General features: G+C 34.9%; 1 protein-coding gene across 1 annotated transcript in view; it reads left to right on the top strand.

The window, feature by feature from the left end:
- The window catches only part of TTN (titin), a 276,735-nt gene that overhangs the window by 119,828 nt on the left and 133,493 nt on the right, over positions 1-23,414 (top strand). Inside the window, exons 120-153 of the mRNA XM_024732830.1 lie at positions 136-219; positions 444-524; positions 671-751; positions 922-1,005; positions 1,249-1,350; positions 1,770-1,880; positions 3,657-3,737; positions 3,930-3,998; positions 4,227-4,310; positions 4,472-4,555; positions 4,841-4,924; positions 5,147-5,230; positions 6,000-6,080; positions 6,383-6,589; positions 7,499-7,576; positions 7,784-7,858; positions 8,062-8,154; positions 8,941-9,018; positions 9,212-9,385; positions 9,593-9,676; positions 9,868-9,945; positions 10,455-10,538; positions 10,799-10,882; positions 11,092-11,175; positions 11,371-11,721; positions 13,242-13,316; positions 14,098-14,172; positions 14,834-14,926; positions 15,523-15,600; positions 16,709-16,777; positions 16,927-17,016; positions 17,154-17,447; positions 18,280-18,360; positions 19,508-19,585. Coding sequence (XP_024588598.1) covers positions 136-219; positions 444-524; positions 671-751; positions 922-1,005; positions 1,249-1,350; positions 1,770-1,880; positions 3,657-3,737; positions 3,930-3,998; positions 4,227-4,310; positions 4,472-4,555; positions 4,841-4,924; positions 5,147-5,230; positions 6,000-6,080; positions 6,383-6,589; positions 7,499-7,576; positions 7,784-7,858; positions 8,062-8,154; positions 8,941-9,018; positions 9,212-9,385; positions 9,593-9,676; positions 9,868-9,945; positions 10,455-10,538; positions 10,799-10,882; positions 11,092-11,175; positions 11,371-11,721; positions 13,242-13,316; positions 14,098-14,172; positions 14,834-14,926; positions 15,523-15,600; positions 16,709-16,777; positions 16,927-17,016; positions 17,154-17,447; positions 18,280-18,360; positions 19,508-19,585 — 3,513 coding nt within the window. The remainder of the gene's footprint in view (positions 1-135; positions 220-443; positions 525-670; positions 752-921; positions 1,006-1,248; positions 1,351-1,769; positions 1,881-3,656; positions 3,738-3,929; positions 3,999-4,226; positions 4,311-4,471; positions 4,556-4,840; positions 4,925-5,146; positions 5,231-5,999; positions 6,081-6,382; positions 6,590-7,498; positions 7,577-7,783; positions 7,859-8,061; positions 8,155-8,940; positions 9,019-9,211; positions 9,386-9,592; positions 9,677-9,867; positions 9,946-10,454; positions 10,539-10,798; positions 10,883-11,091; positions 11,176-11,370; positions 11,722-13,241; positions 13,317-14,097; positions 14,173-14,833; positions 14,927-15,522; positions 15,601-16,708; positions 16,778-16,926; positions 17,017-17,153; positions 17,448-18,279; positions 18,361-19,507; positions 19,586-23,414) is intronic.

The following is a 23,414-nucleotide window of genomic DNA, read 5'->3' as shown; positions in this document are numbered from 1 at the left end:
TTTGTGCATTATTTTGCCAATGCATAGAAAACCTATAACGTTAGTAAACTACGTAAAGATTTGTTTGTGTGTGCCTATATCCATTCATAAAAGTGACATATGGCTGAACTAACATTCTATTTTAAAAACTTTAAGTCCCAGAGGTGCTCGGGAAACCTGTCCCTGAAGAAAAGATTCCTGTTCCTGTTGCAAAGAAAAAGGAAGCTCCACCAGCTAAAGGTACAATGACTTGCTTAGTAAGGAAGCCCTGTTTTCATGTCTTGAGTATAAAACATTTCTGTGTTTAATTATCTAATTTAGTTTGTTTCATTCAAAATGAATGTTTTATGGTGTAAGAATTCAACAAAAGTGTCTGTCCACCTACCTACTTTCTTACAAAATAACTGTCCATTAGCTACTTTGGAAAATATAAAGTTAACTCTAAAAGTTAATGTCTTTTCAAGTTCCTGAAGTACAGAAGAGGGTTGTTGCAGAAGAAAAAATGATCATCGTCACTGAAAGGGAGGAATCTCCACCACCAGCAGGTAACCTCATCCCATCTCCACAAAATAACCTTGTCTTCCCTTCAAGCTTCTTTAATTGCATATCCTCTTTAATGGGCCTGCAAGTTCTATGTTGCTCATTTACTTTGCCTTCCTGAGAATTTTAAAATCAAATACTATCCTTTAAGTGCCAGAAGTACCAAAGAAGAAAGTTCCCGAAGAAAAAAGACCTGTTCCTTGGAAAGAGGAAGAAGTTCCACCACCAAAAGGTATTGTCTCTCCGTCTTTCCAAGAACCATCTTTATAATATTATGTTCCTAGGCAAACAATGATTTTGTTAGTCTTGTGATATATGTGCATCGTGAGTGTGTATCTGTGTTTTGTGATGGTCTTCGATGAGATAACACTGAAGTTCTAAAAGTACACAATGTTTTTAAAGTACCAGCTCTGCCTAAGAAACCTGTCCCTGAGGAGAAAGTTCCCGTGCCAGTTCTTGCTGCTAAGAAAGCCCCTCCTCCCCGAGGTAGGATTTGTCTCAAGCCTCTGACAAAAATCTTTTAGCTGGTGGATTCTTTTTCCTATCTGGTGTCTTCTTGTACTGACCCTTTGTCTCTCTTGGATAGAATTTTTGTGTGTATATACTCGTGATAAGTTATGTAATTTGCTAGTGAAAGTGGTGTACTGTGCAAATCTTCCCCAAACTTTAGGGAGAGAATATTGTTAAGATTCTTGATTTTTAAGCTTCAACTTTAATCCTTTCTTAAAGCTGAAGTTTCTAAGAGAACTGTCGTAGAAGAAAAAAGATTTGTTGGTGAAGAAAAACCATCCGTTGCAGTTTCTCAAAGAGTGGAGGTCGTGCAGCACGAAGGTATATAATCGGAAGTGAGGGGAGAAATGAGTTTGCATGTGTTTCCTCCAAGTCTTTTCTTCTTACCACATAGTTTACTTTAGAAGTTGTTCTTATCAGTGTCTGTTGTAGCCTCTGAGACTGAATGTTTTGTGTCTACATTGGTCCTGAATCATTCTAAGAGGGTGAGTGAGGTGCTGAACATGTGGTAATTGTGAAGGTGGCCTCATTTGGGCATAATCTGAATATTCTTCTCAGTCTTGTGCTGTACTGTCCCCTCACCTGAACTCAGCTCTCTCCTTCTTGCAATGAAGAAGCAGTGTGAAACCACCCCCTAAGCAGATAGAAGAACATTACCCATCTATAGGGAACACACGGTTATAATCAGTACTTCAATGGGCTATTCGGGCTGAATTTCAAGTATATCTTATCTTTTAAAGTATCCGCAGAGGAGGAATGGAGTTATTCAGAAGAAGAGGAAAGAGTATGTGTTTCAGTTTATAGAGAAGAGGAAAGAGAGGAGGAAGAAGTGGAGGTTACAGATTATGAAGGTAAATAATGCAGATAAGCTAGTGGTGACCTGGCGTCTTGATGAGCTGTTTTCCTTCACAGATTATTTATCAGATTAATGAAAGTGACAAAAATTCAGTGAATGTCTACTGGTCTTATTTGATGTATCTTTTGATCGAAACACAAGACTCAGGAGCATTAATTAAACATCCAAAGTATTTCTTGTCCATTCCCTCTAACTTGACTCTGTAGGAAACAAGCCTTCATATTTATAGGTAACTAATGGTGCAAGTATCTCCATACACATTTATCCTTTCAGTAGATGGGACTTGGTTTCAGTATGGTGGACTGCCATAATCTTCACCTTGGTAGTCTAATGTCTAAAACATGGGTAACAAATAGCGGTGTTGATAGCACAACTCATTAATGTGTCCTGACTCACAGATTTTAAATGAATAAGAAATTATATACATTATTACGTTCCAGAAGTCAAGGCCAGGTTTGAGAGTGAAGCACTGAACACGGAGGGCTTTCCAACATTCCATGTGTGGAGAAAACAATCGTGTAATATCTTTCATTAGATCAATTTGTTCTTCAGATGTTCACATACCTATAAAGCTAGTTCTCTATAGCTTAGGATTGAACAACGAGCTTTATTTCAATGTTGGGATACCCTTTTAATGAATTAAGACACCCCTGGGTTTACTGCTAAAGCTTAGCATTCTGGCTAAAGCTATATATCTGAAAGAACTTTACTAAGAAAGTTTTAATGTAGCTCTGCTTTAAAGATTAATCCGTAAGTGTCTCAGTAAATTAACTGTCTTCCCAATGAAAAGATGAATAGAATTGTACAGGCAGATGCCCTTGAGTGTATCTCTGGCTAATAAAAGGGGCCCCACCTCTTCTCCACTTGGAAGAAAAGTCCATGTGAAATCCAGATGTGCAGTCTTAATGGAATGGCTTAGAACAGAGCAAGACTTGACTCCCTAGAGGAAGCTCACCAGTTCTGTTGTGCTTCCTGGGAAAGGCCAAGATGGGCATAAGCCAGGAATCTGATGCATTCAAAGAGGGCCCTATCCCTTCTAGAAATGTTTGGGAAACCATAACATGTACACAAGGAAAGTTCTCATTGCATGAATATAATTTCAGTTTTTTATACATTATAAATTTCTTTTAGTACTATAGACTCTGATTAAAAGGAAAGGCATTTTATGATATTCTTATGTTTCCATTAAGCCCAAAGATTTAGGGGAAAGATGGGTAGCCTGTTAAGTTTATTCCTGGTGTTTGTAACTAGATCTTCCTCTTCTATAATTAATCTTATACCCAGACTCAAAAATCATAGGAAGGCTCTTTCCTCGTCCACCATAGCTACTCTCACAAAACTTGGGGGAAAAGTCTTGTTTCCAAGTCCTCAGTAGGTTTTTCATATGTAATACAGGTCTTTCCTTTCTTTCTTATGAACCTACTTATGATTCCTCAAGTATATTTTTGAAACTTGTCTTCAAATTCCTGTGTTCTTGTTAACTTAGCCGCTAGGATTGTTTTTACATCTTGCACTTGTCCTGTTCTTCCTGTGAATACAAGCATTGTTATCTTTATGTTATACTTACTGAAACTTATTTTCTATGCTCTTTATTAAGGCATATGCTTTGATTAAAATCTTCTTCTTTGGGTATTTTAAATGAGAACAATCAGGGAGTTGGAAAGTGTTAAACTTTTACTATTTTACTTACTTTTTGACATAATAAAGTACAGCTAAAATTAAACATGAAAAACACTACAACCTGTCTTCTTTGAAATTGATATCTTTAAAGTGATGGAAGAGCCTGAGGAATATGTTGTAGAAGAAGAGCTGCACTTTATTTCTGAGAAAGTGGACGCTGAACCAGCCGAAGGTAGACCAACTCTTAGATTAATTCTAGCCCCATATGTGTTTGGCTTGTCCCATTCTTAATGTCCTCTTGTAGTTAATTTTTTGTCTGTATTGCAAATGTTGATAAATATCATGTGTAATAAAAATATTCCTTAAATTTTCATTAAAAAGAAATCTGGACATTTCCACAAATGTATTTTATAATCTTTTCAAGTGCCTAAGAAGAAAATTGTACCCAAACCGAAAACTCCTGCTAAAATAGAGGAGCCTCCACCAGCTAAAGGTACAATTCTCTCTCGAAGCAATGGGATACCATTTGTCTTAATAGCTATAATAATGCCTTTAGTTTGAATAACTGCCTCAGTTTTGTCAGCATATACGTGTAAACATTTTTACTGACTATAGACATTAATGTTTGTGTAAATGTGTGATCTTCTCATAAAGTGAGTTCTTTGCCCCAAAATTACACTTCTCCTGTAAGCTAATATTCTTAAACCTAATATTTCTAAAGTTCCTGAAGTACCTAAGAAAATTGTGCCAGAAAAGAAAATTCCTGCTGCAGTTCCCAAAAAGGAAAAGGTGCCACCAGCCAAAGGTATATTGGGCTTTCCTTTATTCTTGAATAATACCTGTCTTTTTAAATCTTAAATTGATACATTCTTCAAATTTTTATGACATTAACAAGAAAATAAGTGTGCCTATGTTTAGTGTTTTTCACATTTGTATGTCTGATCGTGTTGTGCAATGTCTTTTAAGTGCCAGAAGAGCCAAAGAAACCAGTTCCTGAAAAAAGGGCTCCTCCCAAAGTGGCTAAGATAGAAGAACCTCCTCCCACCAAAGGTAAACGAAACCCCCCAGCACAACAACTAGAAACATGTCTTGTCTTTCTCATCCTCTCACTGCTGTCCTTGGGTCACCCCTTCTGTATGGAGGTTATTGGTGTATGTTGGCCGCAAGGATATATTATTGCCTTGTCTATGGTGGACTATTACTTGTTGTGAAGTTCATTTGTGCGTACCTTGTAAAATTGTTATACTCTAAAATCACAATACTTTCTGGCTAATACATTTTTTAAAATTCCACTTTAAGTAATATAACTCCGTAATCCTAAAATTATCTTTCAAGTGACTGAGAGGCACATGCAAATTGCCCAGGAAGAAAAAGTTCACGTTGCTGTAACTAAAAAAGTGGAGCCTCCAAGACCAAGAGGTACATGGGGCCTTTCAATACACAGAATATTGTACCTACCCTATTCTCTTTACCAAATACACTAGTTATGGGTGTTGGGGTTTTGTTGTCATTGTTATAGTTGTTTTATGTTTGAAATCGTGAAAATATCAAGTCTTTTATGTTTGAGTTACTACTATACAACTACCTTTTTGTTGTTTGAATGAGGAAAACAGTTCTTTAAAGTGAAATCTGTCTTTAAAGTGCCTGAGGAACCCAAGAGAGCTGTTCCAGAAGAAAAAGTTCCAAAACTCAAGCCTAGAAAAGAGGAGGAGCCACCAGTAAAAGGTATACCAACTTTTCCAAAAATCAAAATAAGCTTTTAGGTATCAAAATAAGCTTATAGGTATAACTAATCTAGTGGAATTGGGATCCTTAGAGAAAATAATTTAAATATGTATTACAAAGTAAGTAATATGCATATGCTATTCCGTATCATCTCAAAACTAAATATTTCTGATACCAGAAAATATTCTGTCTCTTCTTCTCAAAAAAAAACAAAAACAAAAATGAAACTCCATACAAACGTGTAGATACTTTCCCTTAAAATGAATTTATCTTCTAATGGTTCTTTGTCTATATACTAAACTCCTTTGCAGAAATGCTTGTTTTGTGTGGCAACCTTTGATGAAATTTAAATTTTTTAAATCCTCAATTTTCTACATTGTGCCAGTAGAGCTTATGAAAACACCTTAGAATTAAAGTGAAGAAACTATTCATGTGATGCAACCTTCTGTCTAATGCTTGTTTGATAGTCATTGTTTATACTGTCTAGTTGTCTTTTTTTATTTCTTTTATAAATACTACTTGATCTTCTTAAAGTTATTCAATGTCTTTTAAGTATTAAGTAGCTTAGAAAAAAGTATTTATATATATATTAGAACATGTTTATTTCCAAGTCTATTGATTTTTCTTACCACTTAAATGAAAAATTTAAACAACGAGCATGGTTATGGTCATCTTTGTCCTCTTTGTCCTTGGATTGCACACACAAGTTCTCTTAACACATGTTATTCTGAATCTTGCAATTCACTTTTAATAATTATTCTTTTTAAAGTGACTGAACTCAGGAAAAGAGCTGTCAAAGAACAAAAGGTATCCATTGAAGTTCCAAAAAGAGAACCTCCAGCAGCTAAAGGTATATTGTGCTTTGACTAGATAATAAAATGAAGCATGAACCTACACAGCTCTTTGCCTGTTAGTTTCTAATTTGACTCTCATTCTTTATTGGCTTATTGTTGCCTAAAGGCAGGGAATCTAACATTTGAAATTATAAATAGCAAATGTACACTCTGTAATACCTTGGCCAGCAAAGGACAGTCAGGCTCTCCCATAACCAGTGCATGAGACCATCAGCAAGGAATGAGATCACAGCACATTGTCACTATGGTCCCTAAATGGGCTTCAAGTAAAATGCACCTGTTGTCAATATTATTCCAGAAGTAACTGTAACAGCAGAGAAAGAATGGGCTTACACCCAGGAAGAAGAAACTGTTTCAGTACAATGGGAAGAGGAATATGAAGAACATGATTATAAAGAATTTGAGGAGTATGAACCAACAGAAGAATATGATCAATATGAAGAGTATGAGGAGCATGAATTCGAACATTACGAAGAGTATAAAGAACATGAAGAATATGTCACAGGTATGAGCAGATCTGCAAACCTGAAACCACATTAAATATGAGTAAAATCCATAGAACAGGATAAAATTTTGAATGCCCAAAGAAATTTGGAAAGAACTTTGTTTTGTTTGGCAAATTCAGAATTTTTTTTTTCTTGGATAACTTCTAGAAAAAAAAAATCTCTATAAATCGTAAAGTTGTGTTAGAGTTTGGTTCTGGGCATAATCTATTTCCTCTCCTTTTTGCTTATAAGAAAATGTCATTACGTTTCTTTCTCCAAAAGGTCAAGAGTCTATCTTCAAGTGCCCTTGATCATTCTAATACATGACCACAAATTTCTCAACATCTCTCATCCTGAACCTTGTTATTATCAAACATAATAGGCTATTGAGAAAACACCCTACCCTCGGGGTTCCCATCATCCAAACTTCACAAAGACTGCTTCAAAAGTAAACATAGAGAAAGCCAACACAAGCCATTGGGTTTTATCTTTGTGAAGATCAAATCTGTAGGAATAAGTTTCTATTGGAATTTCAAAATGAAGCAATATTATTTCACTTATTCTATTTTTGATGTTTCACAGCCTAACTTTGAGAATGTTCTATGTAGTTTTACAAATAGAATTAAAAAACAATATTATGTGGGGAGGAGTTTAACCATGATTTTGTCTACCTGAAGTGAAATGATAATATAATATGTAAAAGGGAGTCACAATTACCTAACTGAAGTAAATAGCAAGGAGGAAATAGCAATAAACGCTTTTTTAGGTCTTTTATACCTTATTCTACTCGGATCTCTGATTCTCACTCACCTCTAGAGTCTATGCCTATGCTGTAGATAAGATATATTATTTTAATTCTTCGTATCCATTGAAGAAATATGTTCTAACAAAAATGTCTAACATTAGATACCCTGTATATATTTTTAAAGAGCCTGAGAAGCCCACCCCAGTAAAGCCTGTCCAGGAAGAACCGGTTCCCACAAAACCAAAGATCCCACCAGCTAAAGGTAGAGTGAGAAAAACATTATCAGTCATGAGACCTGTGGTCCCTACATGTCTGTCCAAGTATAAATCCATGTTGAAGTGGCAGAGTACCAATCGTGTGTGTGTTTGGGGTCATTATGTTGTACATCATATTTCTTATTTTTTTCTTCTTACTACTCTTAAGAAGTTTGATTCTGGTTTTTAAATCTGTTAATATTGATGTTTTAAAGTGCCGAAGAAAGTGGTCCCTGAAGAAAAAGTACCAGTGCCCATTCCTAAGAAACTCAAACCTCCACCGCCCAAAGGTACATGGCAGCGTAATAACTACCAAAAACATCTTTTTTACTTATGTTCTATAAACGTGTCTTACTACCTTGTCTGATGTTCTTTGTCTTTACTGAATATATTGTTTGGTGCCGATTCTTACATTTCTCGGCATTTCATGTATTTTTATTTACATATTCGTGTGGTTGGTTTTAATGGTCTCTAATAATTAATATCTTTAAAGTGCCTGAAGAAGCAAAGAAAGTTGTTGAGGAAAAAATACACATTTCAATTACCAAACGTGAAAAAGAGCAGGTGACTGAACCAGCTGATAAAGGTATAATTTCCTTCCTCGATTGTGGTCTTTTATAATGTCTCTTTTAAAACTAAAGCAGCTGTGTTTTGCTTTTTTTTTTTCTTCATTGTTTTGTGTCTTTTATATTAATAGGTGGATGTTGGATGTAAAAATCTGTAAATACAGGATAAAAAAATAATGTTATCTTAAAAGGAAAAGTTATTTCAAAGTTATTTCAAAATATATCCATAGCTTCTTATACAGTGGCTGTGTCCTAACACATGGCTACAATACATATAAGATAGAATGTTTGGATTTAAAATCAGTGACCATTTGGCACATTCCTGACTTATCTAAATTGATGTGATGATATAACAGTATTCACCACAGTTTAATACCTGTTTATTGATCCTAAAGTCATTTTGAAGATTGAAAATAAGAGTTAACTCAATGTCTAACCATTTTTCCCTGCTTTTTACTATTAAGTAACTTCACTGCAATTTCAGAAAGTATACTTATCCAGAAGTAAATTTAGCTTTTCAGTAAAGGATGTTTCATACAAGCAGAGATACCCAAACACTAAACATCATTTCACACTTGGTCTCTGCTACCTCAGACCTCCTTGAGTACTTTTGTATGTTTTTATTCCAGTAAGGTTCAGAATCCTTTCCATGGAGAATCTGAAGTTTCTTATGAATGAACAATCACATATCTCTTATATGAGAGGCACTTGCAGCGTTACTCTATTTCCTTAAAATACAATAAAGCAAGCATTCGCTGGGTACCCTGTTTCTGACAATAAAATTTCCTTATACTTAATGTTTTAAGTGCCCATGAAGCCCAAGAGGGTTGTCACAGAAGAAAAAGTACCTGTTCCTAAAAAAGAAGTAGCAGCACCTGTTAGAGGTACCTATATTCACTCTTTTTAATGTGTTGTTTGTCTTTTTTGGTATGAAATTCATGTTCAGTTCTATGTGTAGAGTTCTGTGGGAAAGATAAAGCCTATTCCTTCTTCTATTACAAATGGCTATGTTCCTAACGTGTCTTAATCTTATTGAATAATTGGAAAATATCCAACCTAAAGATAATATCTTTAAAGTGCCTGAAGTACCTAAAAGACAACCAGAAGAGATTGCCTTTGAAGAGGAAGCTGTAACCCAAGTAGAGGAATATTTTGAAGAAGAAGAGTACATTCATGAAAAAGAAGAACTCATAACTGAAGAAGAAGAGGAGCTCGTAACTGAAGAAGTGGTACCAGTGGTACCCATCAAAGGTAGATTATATCTCCTGCCAAGGGATAAGCAGCAGCATCTTTTGTATCCAATTTGGTCAGATTCTAGGATTTATTAGCACTGATGACCAATTCTGCTTATTTTAGAAAAAGACACTTTAAGATGCTGAAGTATGATTTCTGTAGTTGCTTTTCACATTTTATATCTTTTCTGTGACATTTCCAAAATTCTTCATAATATCTTTAAAGTGCCTGAGGTACCCAAGAAACCTGTTCCAGAAGAGAAGAAACCTGTTCCTGTTCCCAAAAAGAAGGAAGCCCCACCAGCAAAAGGTACACCACCACTCTTATCATGAGCATATAAAAGACTTCATCTGCATATAAATAGCTAATTATCCTGAATTCAGAACCTTGTGTGTGTTACTGTCTATTCTTTGAAACTGTCCTGTTGTTTGTTAACTATCCTTTGTGTGGATGTGTTGTTACTGGTAGTAAGAACTTATCAGTAAACAATATCTTTAAAGTGCCTGAGATTCCTAAGAAGCCAGAGGAGAAGGTTCCTGTGCCCATTCCTAAGAAAGAGAAGGCTCCACCAGCTAAAGGTACATCTCTTTGTAATCCATCAGTGGAATAGTGTAATAATTTACCCATGCATTGATAGTGTAACTTGGTGAGCCGTATCAGTTCTTTCCCCCATGATGATATTAACAATATCAATGCCAAGACAAGCTGGTTACTGGAGCAGTTTATTGTGTATTCAGCTCTGAAATTTTACCTTCAAAAAAGCATGCTGGTGCTTCATGCTTGGTTCCTCCTCTTTAGTGGAAAGTTCTTAGAGTAAAGCAAATTCTAATTGTAATACCAAAAATGGACAAAATCATCATTTACCAGACATTGTGTGTTGTCTTTATCAGTCTATGTTTTTTCAGTGTTTTTTAATCTTAATTTTTGTGCATTTTCTGGCCTTTGTTTTGTGGCTGTTATAATTATTATTTTCATTCTTAAAGTGAAAGTGTTAGAATATCTATGATGCTTCAATAAGGCCTAAAATTGCTAGAGTCTTCTCTATGGGTGAAAAATTTGACACTAACCCTATTTGATATCTTTAAAGTTCCCGAAGTACCCAAGAAACCTGTACCAGAGGAGAAAGTGCCAGTACCGGTTCCTGAAAAGGTGGAAGCTCCACCTGCCAAAGGTACATGAACTTGCAATGTCATAAAATTTTTTAAATTTCAACTTTGCATATGAGTAAAAAATTAAAAGGTTCAATTACGTGCTCTTTGGGGATGCAACACTTTAGTATTCCTTTATGGAAAAGAAAAAATTTTATTTTAAAGGTAAAATGCTTCTTGAAGTAACTTGGTCATACTCTTATGACCTTAATCTTTTTGAAACTACACCTAGACTCAAAATTTTAGGTTGTGTAAAATGTTTCTCTAAATCATTTCTTTAAAGTGCCAGAAGTGCCCAAGAAGCCTGTGCCTGAGAAGAAGGTGCTGGTTCCTGCTCCTAAGAAAGTAGAGGCTCCATCTGCAAAAGGTACGTCACTTCATCATTTAAAGTCCATGGGAAAAAACCTTACATTTACATATATTCACATACAAATTCCCTTATAACATTACATGTTTTAAACAATTGTCTATCTTGTTAGAAATATAAAAGTCAGATATTTCATGATTCCTTTTTATGTCTATTGCTCTAAGACATGTAAAAGAGCACATTCTTAAAGACAAATAATATCTTTAAAGTGCCAGTGGTGCCCAAGAAGGTCATCACAGAAGAAAAGGAGCCAACACCTGTTCCGAAAAAAGTGGAAGCTCCATCACCCAAAGGTACATTAACCTCGAACAAAACCAAGGCAAAAAAGGAAAACTAACCGGCATTATACAGCCTCACTAATTATAATTACTTATGTTGGTGACAGTTGATGCTTTATGATCACAGAATATTTGCTTTTCATGTTGTCCCACTGTTTTGAATATTGTACATAAAAGTGATGCTTGTCCTATTGAAAAATATCTTTAAAGTGCCAAAGAAACGTGAGCCAGTTCCAGTTCCAGTTCCTGTAGCTCTACTTCGGGAAGAGAAAGTTGTATTTGAAGAAGAAATTGTTCTTGAAGAGGAAGTTCTACCTGAGGAAGAGGAAGTTCCACCAGCAGAAGAGGAAATTCCACCTGAAGAAGAGGAAGTTCCACCTGAGGAAGAGGAATTTCCACCAGAGGAAGAGGAAGTTCCACCAGAGGAAGAGGAAATTCTATCAGAGGAAGAGGAAGTTGCTCCTGAAGAAGAGGAAATTCCTCCTGGGGAGGAAGAATTTGTACCTGAAGAAGAAGCAGTTCCTCCAGGAATTAAAGCTAAGGTGCCAGTACCTGCACGAGGTATAGCAGTTCTTCTTGAAGTCATCAGGCCTCTTTTGTGTTGAATTCTGCCTTTCCATCTTTTTTGTTCATCTCTAATTTTATCTATGTTGCTTTACTCTCTGTGTCTTCTACCATCTAAATCTTAGAAAACATTCCAGACGTGTGCTCTTATTGTTTTGTGTCTGTCTTATGTGTCTATTTATTGTAAATCGTCTGAATGTCTTTTCAAATTTTATGATATGAAATGTTATTTAGTTGTTTGTGGCCTTATTCTCATGTGTCTTTTTGTTACATATACAGTGCTGTACATGTGATTTTTAATGTCTTAAAATGAATGTTTTTAAGTGCCTGAAGTGCCAAAGAAACCTGTACCAGAGAAGAAAGTCCCTGTTCCAGCTCCTAAAAAAGTGGAACCTCCACCACCCAAAGGTACACCTCCCCAAAGTGAATACACATTCTTCATCCATACGTTCACCAGAAAAATTATAGTTGAACTGGGATTTAGGAAAATTTATGTTTGTAAACTAGATAGTCACATTAATTTCTAAAAATGTTCAGGAACACTGATATCCACTTTTTATTGGCTGCAAAGCAGTATTCAAGAGCGAAGATGGAAGGAAGTATTGTCCCAAAACTGCCCCCAAAATTCTATCCAATTCCCTATAATTTTATTAAGCATAATAATTTTCATATAGATATTTTACAAGGCTGAATTATCTACACAAAAAATACCTGAAAAATATGATGAACAAATCTTCCTAAATGTCTTCCTCAACCATGTATATTAAGTGCATTTTTAACATCAGGATGAAAAGGTAAAAGAAAGATTAATGTATTTATGAAAGCATTGCATAAGAGCTTATGTCTTCTGATACATACATACAGATGGTAGCCCAGCAGGTTTTGATTTTAGCCTTGAATTTGTATCTTGCTGTGTTAGCCTGAGCAAGTCCTTTAACTGATCTGAGCCTAAAGTTCCTCTCCTATAAAATGGGGATACTAATGTCAGTTCTAGCAGGCTCAGATATTATTGTGAGGATAAAATTAAGATATATAAAAGTACTCTATCACTGAATGAATAGTATCCAGATTTATCATATTCAATCAGTTCATAGTACAGGACATAATATATTTATGCCTTAAAGCTCAATAATACTTTCTGCAAAAGTTTATGACATCACTACTTAAAATAAGCATGACCTCTCCACTAGGTTAAATAGTCTTATAAGCAGTGAAACAGTAAAGCCGATCCTTTATTGGATTTCAGGAATTCAGAAATATTTTTTAGGTAATGATTTAATTAATTTCTAGTGAAATTTAAGTGGATGAAATGACAGCATCTGTCCTCTGGTATTCAAATAGGTTGCTGATCCCTTCCTCCACAAAACCTAATTATATCGTCACACTTGGGCTCCTGACTTGCATTAGGTCCCTACCCTGAGCAACTGTTGCATGTTGGTCTTTCTCTGTGGACTTCCTGTGTTCTCTCTTTTTTGTCCCTCACAATAAATTCTTATCATGGAATGATGTCTTTAAAGTGCCTGAGGTTAAGAAGAAGGTGCCAGAGAAGAAAGTGATCACTCCCAAGAAAGAGGAGGCTCCTCCTGCCACAGGTACTGCTATTCCCAAGCGAATTAGACACTGCCATTTCTTTCTTCACGTGTAAAAGCCAAAATGTCCCATTTCCCAGTATTTGTTAACATAACTTACATTATCGTGGTGTCCATTATCTCTGTGTCTGTGAAATGAACTTACAAAATAAAATAATATCTTGAAAGTGCCCGTGGTGCCTAAGAAGCCTGAACCAGAAAAGAAGGTGCCTCCTCCTGGTCTTAAGAAAGCAGTGGCTCCTCCTGCCAAAGGTACCTCACTCCCAACAGGGGTGTGTTTGCTTCCCCGATGTTGAACTGTGATGCTCTTCACTTAGGGATGTTCCATATAGACGTTTGCATTGTGTGGTCTGTGTGTAGTCGTTAGTTGGGGCTCTGCTGCATCCGTGTTTGTGCTGTGTCAGTTCTTCTACTTTGTGTTTGTGTATTTTATGTTGATTTGTCTATGTATGTTGTTCCTACAAAATAAAAATACTAAACTTATATATCTTTAAAGAGCCTGAAGTACCTAAGAAACCAGTCCCTGAAGTACCCATTGCTCTCCCTAAAAAAGTAGAGGCTCCAGCAGTAAAAGATAGAATGTCTCTTTAATGGACCCTTTATCTTAAACCACAAACCTCTTATTTTTGTCTCATTAACTGATGCTATGAAATGTCAATGTTTCATCTAGTGCATGTGCATTCTGTTATTAACTCTCTTGTGTTGAAAAACGGGGAACTTGGTCTTTATGTACTCCTCTTGGTTCCTGCATTTTGAGCACCTAAAACAATCAATATCTTTTAAGTTCCTGAGGTGCCTAAGAAAGTGGAAGAAAGACGAATCATTGTTCCTAAAGAAGAGGAAGTTCCACCAGTTGAAGGTAGATGACTTTCTAAGAAAACAGCATTTTCAAAAGCATCATTGTCTTATTTTTGTGTAATATTTTCAGGAGGTAAATGCACATTTCACTCCAGAAAATAAATGTATTCACACTGTAAAAGAAATTATTCTTTACCTAGTAGAAACTGGAAAGGCAAACTAAAACCGATCAAATCTCTCTTCTTACATGCTTAGGCTGTTTGTTTCCTTGTTTGTTTTGTTTGTTTTACTTTAATGAGAATCTTTGAAGGGAAACCATATTTGCCATGGGGAATTTTTCATCAGGTGACTTGGTGGGCAGTTGTGGGATTAGCTTCTCCAGGAGGAGTTCCAGTTAAGCCTAAGTAACTGGTGCAGAAAATCTGACTTCTACCCCTAAGTGAATGTTTGACTTCAAAAAAATCCACCTCCATTAAAAATAATAATAATAATTTAAACTAAATTCTTTCTGAAGTCCTTTCCAGTTCTAAAATTCTGTGAAGGGCCTAACATATTTTGAAGACATAGTAAGACCTTTTCCAAGGATGAGTGAGTTTTCACATGCGCTTAGAAGGCTGAGTTAACTATGCTGATAAGACAACCTCAGTTTTCAGATGTATCGTTTTAGTCTAATATTCAAATGAATTATAAAAATAATTTACAAAATAATCATCTTTTTAAAGTGTTTGAGGAGCCTGAAGAGCCTATTCCAGAAGAAGAGATCCCAGAGGAACCACCTCGCATAGAGGAGGTTGAGGAGGTGGCACCACCTAGAGGTACAGCTGCTTTTATGAGTTGGACATTTAAAATGTCTGGTGTTCCGAATCTTTCTCAGAATTCATCTAAGCCTGATATTCGCCAGTATACTTTTCTTACATCATATCAATGATAAATTGAAGATTAATTACAACTGGCACCTGAAACTTTGTGTTCCTTTTCTTGACCCAACATTTTCTACTGCGTCTACAATTCAGTTAGAATGAGAGAGAGAATTTTATGCTATTGACACTTTAATGTTTTTTTGGCCAGATGCTATTGTAATACTTTCTCCTAGTTTTCAATCCTTAGTTTTTTTCTTCAAGTGGGGAAAAATCTATTTCTGTGGTGTTTGCTCTTTAGAATAATTGTTAGGCTATCATTGCTAAAGACTATGACAATCTTTTTATAGTTGGTATTATGTTTGCTTATAGGATTTCCAAGTAATATCCTTCTCACTTTTAGAGTCAATACTTCATATATGCAATTACCATTTAGGTTGCTAATATATTTTTTAACTAAATCAATGTTTTGTGTTTGTGGGTTTTTTGGTATATGGTTGTTGTTCTGTTAATTGCATGTCATTTTTCAAAATGTCCATGAAATATCTTTTAAGTGCCTGAAGTGGTTAAGAAAGCAGTACCTGAAGCACCTACTCCTGTTCCTAAGAAAGTGGAGGCGCCACCAGCTAAAGGTATAACAAATCCTTTTATTAAAGACAATATCTTTAAATTCCCATATATTTTCTTTTTAAAAAACAAAAGTATCTTCATTCATTACTTTCTTAGAGTCATTTATTTTTTTTGTGTGTGTTTTGTTTTCGAAATTTATTTTGATAATGGGATTTATTGGATTTTCACTGCTGCGTTTATGCTGCTGTACACACGCTTGATTCTCTTACGGAGACATTCTTAGAGTCATTTAAATAGGAAACTCATGAAATTGATTAAGAACCTGTCAAATATAATTCGTTCGATTGTTTTAGCCTTTTTTGGAATGTTAATGAATATGTGTGTGTGTGTGTGTGCGTGTGCGTGTGTGTGAATTATTCCAGAATATTCTTATTTTAAATAGCTGAGAATTTTAATGTTAATAGTACATCTCTCTATACTTATATACATTACAACGGATCCTTCTTCCCAACATTCCATTCCTAGATTTTATTCCATTACATAAATCGAATTTTCTCGTGGAATTATTATAATAATTATGTCTACTGTGTTATTTTATGGAGGGGGGTTATCTGTTCTAATGCTTAGATAATAATTATTTTAAAGAGCCTCGTGTCCCTTTTGTAATATCTGGCCAGAGCATTCAAGGTTATTAGAAAACGTCTATCTCTCATTGTTCCTAATTAGGTTAATGCTTCAGTAGCACTCCTAACTGATTAAGTTATGCTGTCCCTATTGCAATAGACATCCTCAGCAGACACGATAGTGCCCAGCGGAACGTGACACCTGTATCAAGGCTTAAGTACTCTATGATGGTAATCACTTGAAAAAAGCCTTCATCAAATTAAAAATAGTAGAAGTAGGCCCAATATTGGTAATTCCTGCTATTTAAAAAAAAAAAAAAAAGATAGCACAGGTTCTTTGTGGACATACCTTCTTCTAAGGTGTGGCTAGTACAAATGAGTGATTTGGAAAAATATCTTTATAGCCTCTAAAATTGGTGTCCAATTTTACAATAGAGTGACTTCTTAGACTTCGATTATTTGTAATGTTGATGTTGTTTCTGATGTTTTTATTTCATGTTTATCATTGAGTATTGTCAGCTAACTGAAATGCCTCATATCTTTAAAGTGCCAAAGAAGGTTCCTGAAGAAAAAGTACCTGTTCCTGTTCAGAAAAAAGAGGCCCCTCCTGCCAAAGGTACATCTCTTTTTAACCTGAACTTTCTTATAATCTTTTTCATTAAGATGTTTATGTTTTATGTCTACATGTCTTGATCGTTTTTGATGTCTTTTGCCTATGGAATCTTGCTCTTGACAGTCTCAAATATTAAAACTATGTCTTTAAAGTGCCTGAAGTTCAAAAGAAAGTCCCAGAAAAGAAAGTCCCTGAAAAGAAAGTCCCTGTGCCTAAAAGAGAAGCTGTTCCCCCAGCTAAAGGTACTTTTGGGAAGATCTTTGATTTTCACGTGTTGTTGCATGAAAGCCTTTCTCAGCTGTTTTTATATTTTGAATTTACGTCTTCATTTCTGCTGTGTTTAAAAAAAATAGATCTCTTAAAATAGATACTCTTTCAGGGAGAGCTGTTCTTGAAGAAAAAATATCAGTTGCTGTCCACAAAAAGGAAGTAGTAAAAGAAAGAGCAGAATTAGAAATAGTGGAAGCACAAGTGGAAGAAGCTCGTGAAGAAGAGTTCCATGAGGTTGAAGAATACTTTGAAGAAGAAGAGTTCCATGAGGTTGAAGAAGTCCTCAAAGTAGAAGAGTATAGAGCTGAAGAAGTACACGAAGTTGAAGAAGTCCATAGGGTAATAGAAGTCTTAGAGGCTGAAGAAGTGGAAGTATATGAAAAACCCAAAGCTCCACCTAAAGGTATAGGGAATTGTGCAGATATTACAAATTGTTATATGTTGCTCTAACTTCTTTTTTAAAGTACATTTCATATTCAGTTTGGACATTAGAAACCCACTTACTTTCCATGATAAAATCATGAAATACTTTAAGCATGAGTTTAAATTACTTGATAACAATGTTTGATATGGAGTAGAGATTAACCACAGAGTATAATTTTAGCCAACAAGATAATAATGTTTGATATCTACTTACCTAAGGAGATAACATAATTCACGGTATGAATTTGTGGATTTCTTTTTAAATCCAAGTAAGAGTGTTACGTGATTGTTATACGTACCAAAATATCTGGCCAGTGTCATCAGTTGAGTGAGAAAGAAACTCCTCAGTTCACTGAGGAATTTACATGTCCAGGCAAAAGAACCATTGCTTTGTTAGCATTTCAGTCAACTGTTCACAAACTGATAATTACTTATCCAAATCTTCCACCATTTTATGATATTTTCAGGAGAAATAACATTAAGGAAGGAAATGAAGTGTGGTAGTAGCACCTGCATTCTAGTATATTCTGAGGATAAACGTACAAATACATTCTCTGCAAGACTACTCCAGCTCTTGAACAAATTAATAATATGTGTGTAATATGAAGGAATGTGTGCTTAGTATACACAGTAAATTTACAATGCAGATGAAATTTCGCAAAATCAAGTTTTTTTGGAAGTAGGTGTGGTATAAACTTTTAAAATATGAATAGAGAAAGCATTTTATGAGCCCTCATTGTACTAATTTTAGTCATCGTGGGCCATGATACTTCAGGAGTTCATTCTAAACCCAAACACCAATATCTTTAAAGGGCCTGAGATATCCAAGAAAATCATCCCTCCAAAAAAACCACCTACTAAAGTTGTTCTTCGAAAAGAGCCACCAGCTAAAGGTATTTTATTGGTGAAAAATTACTTAACCTAATTTTACATATAGTAGCACCTTGGCTGCTTTACAAGTTTGAATTCTGCTTGATGTTTTTCTTCTGTGTTTTGTGTTTCTGGAATGTCTAAAACAAGCTAATATCTTGAAAGTGGGTGAGGGGCTAAAGAAAGTTCTATCAAAAAAGAAAGTCACTGTTATACTTAAAATACCCAAAGCAGTATCACTACTAACCAAACAGTGAACCCAGTTTTCCTTCTTTGGTACTCTTTGATTATATATTCACTCACCTGTTTATTGATAAATCCTTGTTTTCCTGTTAATTATTAATTTTAATGACCTAATAAATATAAATACATTGTGACTGTGTGTTTAATGTCCCTGCTTTGTTCAGTTTTTGTTTTTTGTTTTTTTTATTTTTGGTTGTGTTGGGTCTTCGCTGCTGCGCAGGCTTTCTCTAATTGCAGCGAGCGGGGGCTACTCTTCGTTGCTGTGCGCGGGCTTCTTATTGCGGTTGCTTCTCTTGTTGTGGAGCACAGGCTCTAGGTGCGCGCAGGCTTCAGTAGTTGTGGCACGTGGACCCAGTAGTTTTGGCTCGCAGGCTCTAGAGCGCAGGCTCAGTAGCTGTGGCACATGGGGCTAGTTGCTCCGTGGCATGTGGGATCTTCCGGACCAGGGCTCAAACCTGTGTCCCCTGCATTGGCAGGCAGATTCTTAATCACTGTGCCACCAGGGGAGCCCTGTTCAGTTTTTAAACCTCTTGAATTTCACAATAAAAATGAAAAACAGTAGCTTATAAATAATATATACTTACATTTTTAAGTCTCTGAAGCATTTAAGAATGTTATCACTGAAGAGAAAATATCAATTATTCCACCAAAACAAGCAGAAAGAGCACCAGCTGAAGGTGTCTTATTCATTTTTCTTGTCAAGTTCTTATGATTCTTACATGGGAAGTTCCCTTGGATTTTTGTTGTTGTATTTGTTATCAAAATTCAACTCATTTTAATAACTGTAATGTATTTGGTAAAGTGATGTCTGTATTTTATACTGTGGCTATGTTCTTTTCTGTCTTTACATTTCTATTATGCTCTACTTGTTAAAAAACCTTTATGAATGTTTAAAAGTAAAAGAAACTATTACTACTGTCGCCAAAGTACCTGAAGTACCCAAGAAAATTGTGGTAGAAGAAAAAGTACATGTTTCTGAAGAGCCCAAAGTTCCACCAGCTAAAGGTATCTGCCTTTGCTGATTCGCCACTAATACAAAACTCCCTTTTATTCATTTATTATGAGAAGAAAGAGAGAGAGATTGTTCTCCCCTCAACGCCACAAAATGGCTGAATTATGTAAACTTCAATTTATGTCCCATAACATAATCCTCCCTTTTGTGACTACCCTCTGGGAACACAGGCCTAAGCCTAAAAGTTGGTTTTATTTGTATTGATCCTCTTCTTAAGCAATATTTAAATATTGACCCCCCAACTTCTTTTTCAAAAATAATTCATTTTGGAGGCTATTTTCAAGTAGCTCTGGAAACAAATAAACATGTTCCAAGTGACAATAGAAAATGATGTTGTATCCAAAGGGCAAAGTCCTTCTAATATGACAAATCAACAACTCATCAACAAGTCCGTCTAGAGAGATGCATTGATTGTGTGTTTAGATGACTTATAATTTGGGGATTTTTGACATTCTCCTTGTTAGATGCCCCTTTTTGTCTTGATATTTTACACCCAATGATGCAATTTTTTAAAATAAAACAAATATCTTTAAAGCACCTGAAGTACCCAAGAAAATTGTTCCAGAAGAAAAAGTTCGTGAAGCTGTTCCTAAAAAGCCTGAAGTTCCACCAGCTAAAGGTATACACTGATACTAATCACAACATGAAATAACTCTATGTTTAGTTATTCATGGTTTAAAGTGAATGTGAGTGATGTAAATATTTGTCTTTTGTTTCTTTATATTCTTAATATATTATATTTGGTATTTATTACAATTAATATACTAATATCTTTGAAGTTCCTGAGGTGCCTAAGAAAAGTATTCAAGAAGAAATATCACCCATAGTTCTTTCTGAAGATGCAACAATGTACAGTGAGTGTAGAAAAACTGGTGGTTCTCTTTGGTTCATCTGTGTTTGTCTTCATAGCTTTTAAAAGTAAATATACTAATATCTTGTAAAATCCTAACATGCCAAAAATATTCGGCTAAAATTAGATAATTTGAATGACTATTAGCTTCAGACAAGTTATATTTCCTCACCAATTTAAAAAATAAAGAGTCCTGTACGTATACCGTTGCCCAATTTTAGAAAAGTCATTTGTCTTGTTGAATTTGTCATTGTCTTGTTAACCTGTTCTGTGTACAAATGTCTTCTGCTTTTCAGCAATTCATTTCCTCAGACCATAAGGCAACTTTCTTTAACTTGATGATAATATTTTACTTGGATATGTAGAATCAAAATACTTCAGCATTATATTTTTTACTCTTTGCAACAATCGTTGTAAACATTTTGGCAGTGCTATTCAAATACCCATAGATTTACAAGGCCATTAGAACCTCAAAAGAATTCTCAAGCCATTTTTGGTTTTGCCTTCATTCAAAATTATAATGAATTAATTTGAAGAGTAAAATAATATGAGTAAAAAAATATTCTGAATAGAATACTGTTTAATAATCTGAATAGTGAAAATGCCAGCAGTCAAGATATCCTTCCATTTATTTGAATGTAAAATTTAAATACAATTTTTGTCACCCTATAATAATAGGTTTGGATAAAAATATATGATGACTCCCACCTTTGAATACCCTTTCTATACTTGAGTTTGCTTATTATTATCAGCCAGTCTTCCTTTCTGAAATCTGGAGAAATCTTTATTTTTCAGTTGCCTTATTTTCCAAATATTTAATCATTCTTATTTTTCTTTTCTTCTTCCAATCTCTGAATAGTTTTCACATTCATATTGAATATGAAGCCATAGACTAGATTTGGTTTGAAAATATAGATAACTAGTTTCCTGGAACAGGAAAAGACTTGGATGAATTTCCAGTAAGTCAAATATTGGAGAATTCTTGATGTGCAACTCAACATCAACCCTGTTCCTTAAGAAAAAAAATCCATAAAAATTAAAAACAATAGGGAAATTTTACCAGTATCTTTCTGCAGACAAAGTAAAAGAATTATATACTAGTCCCTGACCAATGAATTCCTCAGTTTTACCATCATGATCATAAAGAAATGCTGAAAAGTCCTATATCATAAAACTGGGAATGAGGCTTTTTCCTAGCCAGTGTGTTATTGTCACTAACTTGGATCTGTGTAGTACTAGTCATTTGAGTTATCGATGTGTATTATGTATTATGTTTTACTTAACACTATTCTTCATCCACCTTGAAATGCCTCTAATTGTATAAATACTAACATCTTTAAAGTTTATGAAGTATCTGAAGAATCATCTCCAGAAGAAAAAGTACTTGTGACTCATCCTCAAAGGACAAAAACCAAAGTAGCAAAAGGTATATAATACCAATGACCCAGTGAAGAAAATTTATTTTTGGATCATTTTAAAAGCTCAGTACTTTTCTTCAGCATTTATAAATATAACTATACTCATATCTTTTAAGTGCCTGAACCACCCAAGAAAGTTGTTCCAGAGGACAAGATATATGTGACTATTCCTAAAAAGAGAAGAACACCAGCAACTAAAGGTACATTCCAACAACATCAAACTTGGATGAATATCTTTGGCTTCAAGACTCAAAAATTGCGTGTTATATAATCTACTGTTTTTATAACTTCTAAGTGTAAACCTACTAATATCTTTAAAGAGCCTGATACAACCAGAGAAGTATTTCCAGAGGTGGAGTTACCTGAAGCTGTTCCCAATATTCCAGAGCATCTTCCAACTGAAGGTATAATTCTTAGTTGCGAAAATCTAAATAAGAAAACCTTTCTTCATCAGTCTGCAAAATATGTTCACGGCTTTGTGTAGATTTTCATGACCTCTAATGCTAAAATACTAATATCTTTAGTGTCCCTAATGTACCCAAGACAAGGAACTATCTATGACTTGCTCCTAAAAAGTCAAATCCCACTCATATAATGAATAAACATTAGAACAAAAATAAAATTTCTAATTAAAGGTTATAATATCTGCTAATATCCCTAACTTTCTTTGTAAGTCATATCTTCATGTCTTTGCCTTTCTCAATTAAAAAATACTAATATCTTTAAAGAGTTGGAAGTCTCCAAGGAAGATGTTCCAGAGAGACAACCTCCTGTTACCAAAAGAAGAAAAATACCACCACCAAAAGGTACAAGCCAGAAGAAGGTTGACTTTCTTATCTCATGACTGTAGTTGTACTCACCACATGTAAAAATAGTAATACCTCTAAAGCTCCAGATGCTACCAGGGAGATCACTTCAGAGAAGTGGGTCCCCCAAAGTAGCAGCTCGACTGGGTATATACATGTCCCCATGAGTCATAAGGGGGAAAAGTCCATAACTTTATACACATGGAGATGCTTGGGCTATAAATTTTATCTATGAGCCCTCCAGGGAAAATATATATATATATAATGTGCAGATGTGACCCAGATGGAAATAGCTATTGCTGTTTCCTTAAAAAATAAAATTCAGACTAGCTAGAAAAAAAAATCTATATGAGAGATCACCTATAACATTTATATCCCTGAAACTAGACTGAATAGGCACACCCCACAGTGCTCTAAAGCAGAAATCAGTGCCGTAAAATGACAGAGGTGCTTGGCTGTAGACTATAGGTTAGTAATTCAAACACTCCATGGGGTTGAAATTCCAGGATATAATACAACTACCTGTTGAATTGCTCTTCTATTAAAATAAACTTACTACCAAAAACAAGCGCATAATTTTGAAATAACTGAATTCCCCTAAGACTTAAATATCATAAAAATATTTTTAGAAAACCATGACTTAAAGAAAATAAAATATTAAATTCACTGTGGAACTGTTCTATCTGTAATATCATCTCTACCCGAGAGCCTTCTAAAACCAGGGCAGTTAAAACCAAAACCAGTTAAA

The sequence above is a fragment of the Neophocaena asiaeorientalis genome, unplaced genomic scaffold, assembly GCF_003031525.2.
Source record: "Neophocaena asiaeorientalis asiaeorientalis breed wild unplaced genomic scaffold, Neophocaena_asiaeorientalis_V1.1 scaffold96, whole genome shotgun sequence".
In the NCBI taxonomy this organism is placed as follows: domain Eukaryota; kingdom Metazoa; phylum Chordata; class Mammalia; order Artiodactyla; family Phocoenidae; genus Neophocaena; species Neophocaena asiaeorientalis.
The sequence above is the reverse complement of the archived record's forward strand: the minus strand, read 5'-3'. Positions and strand labels throughout refer to the sequence as shown.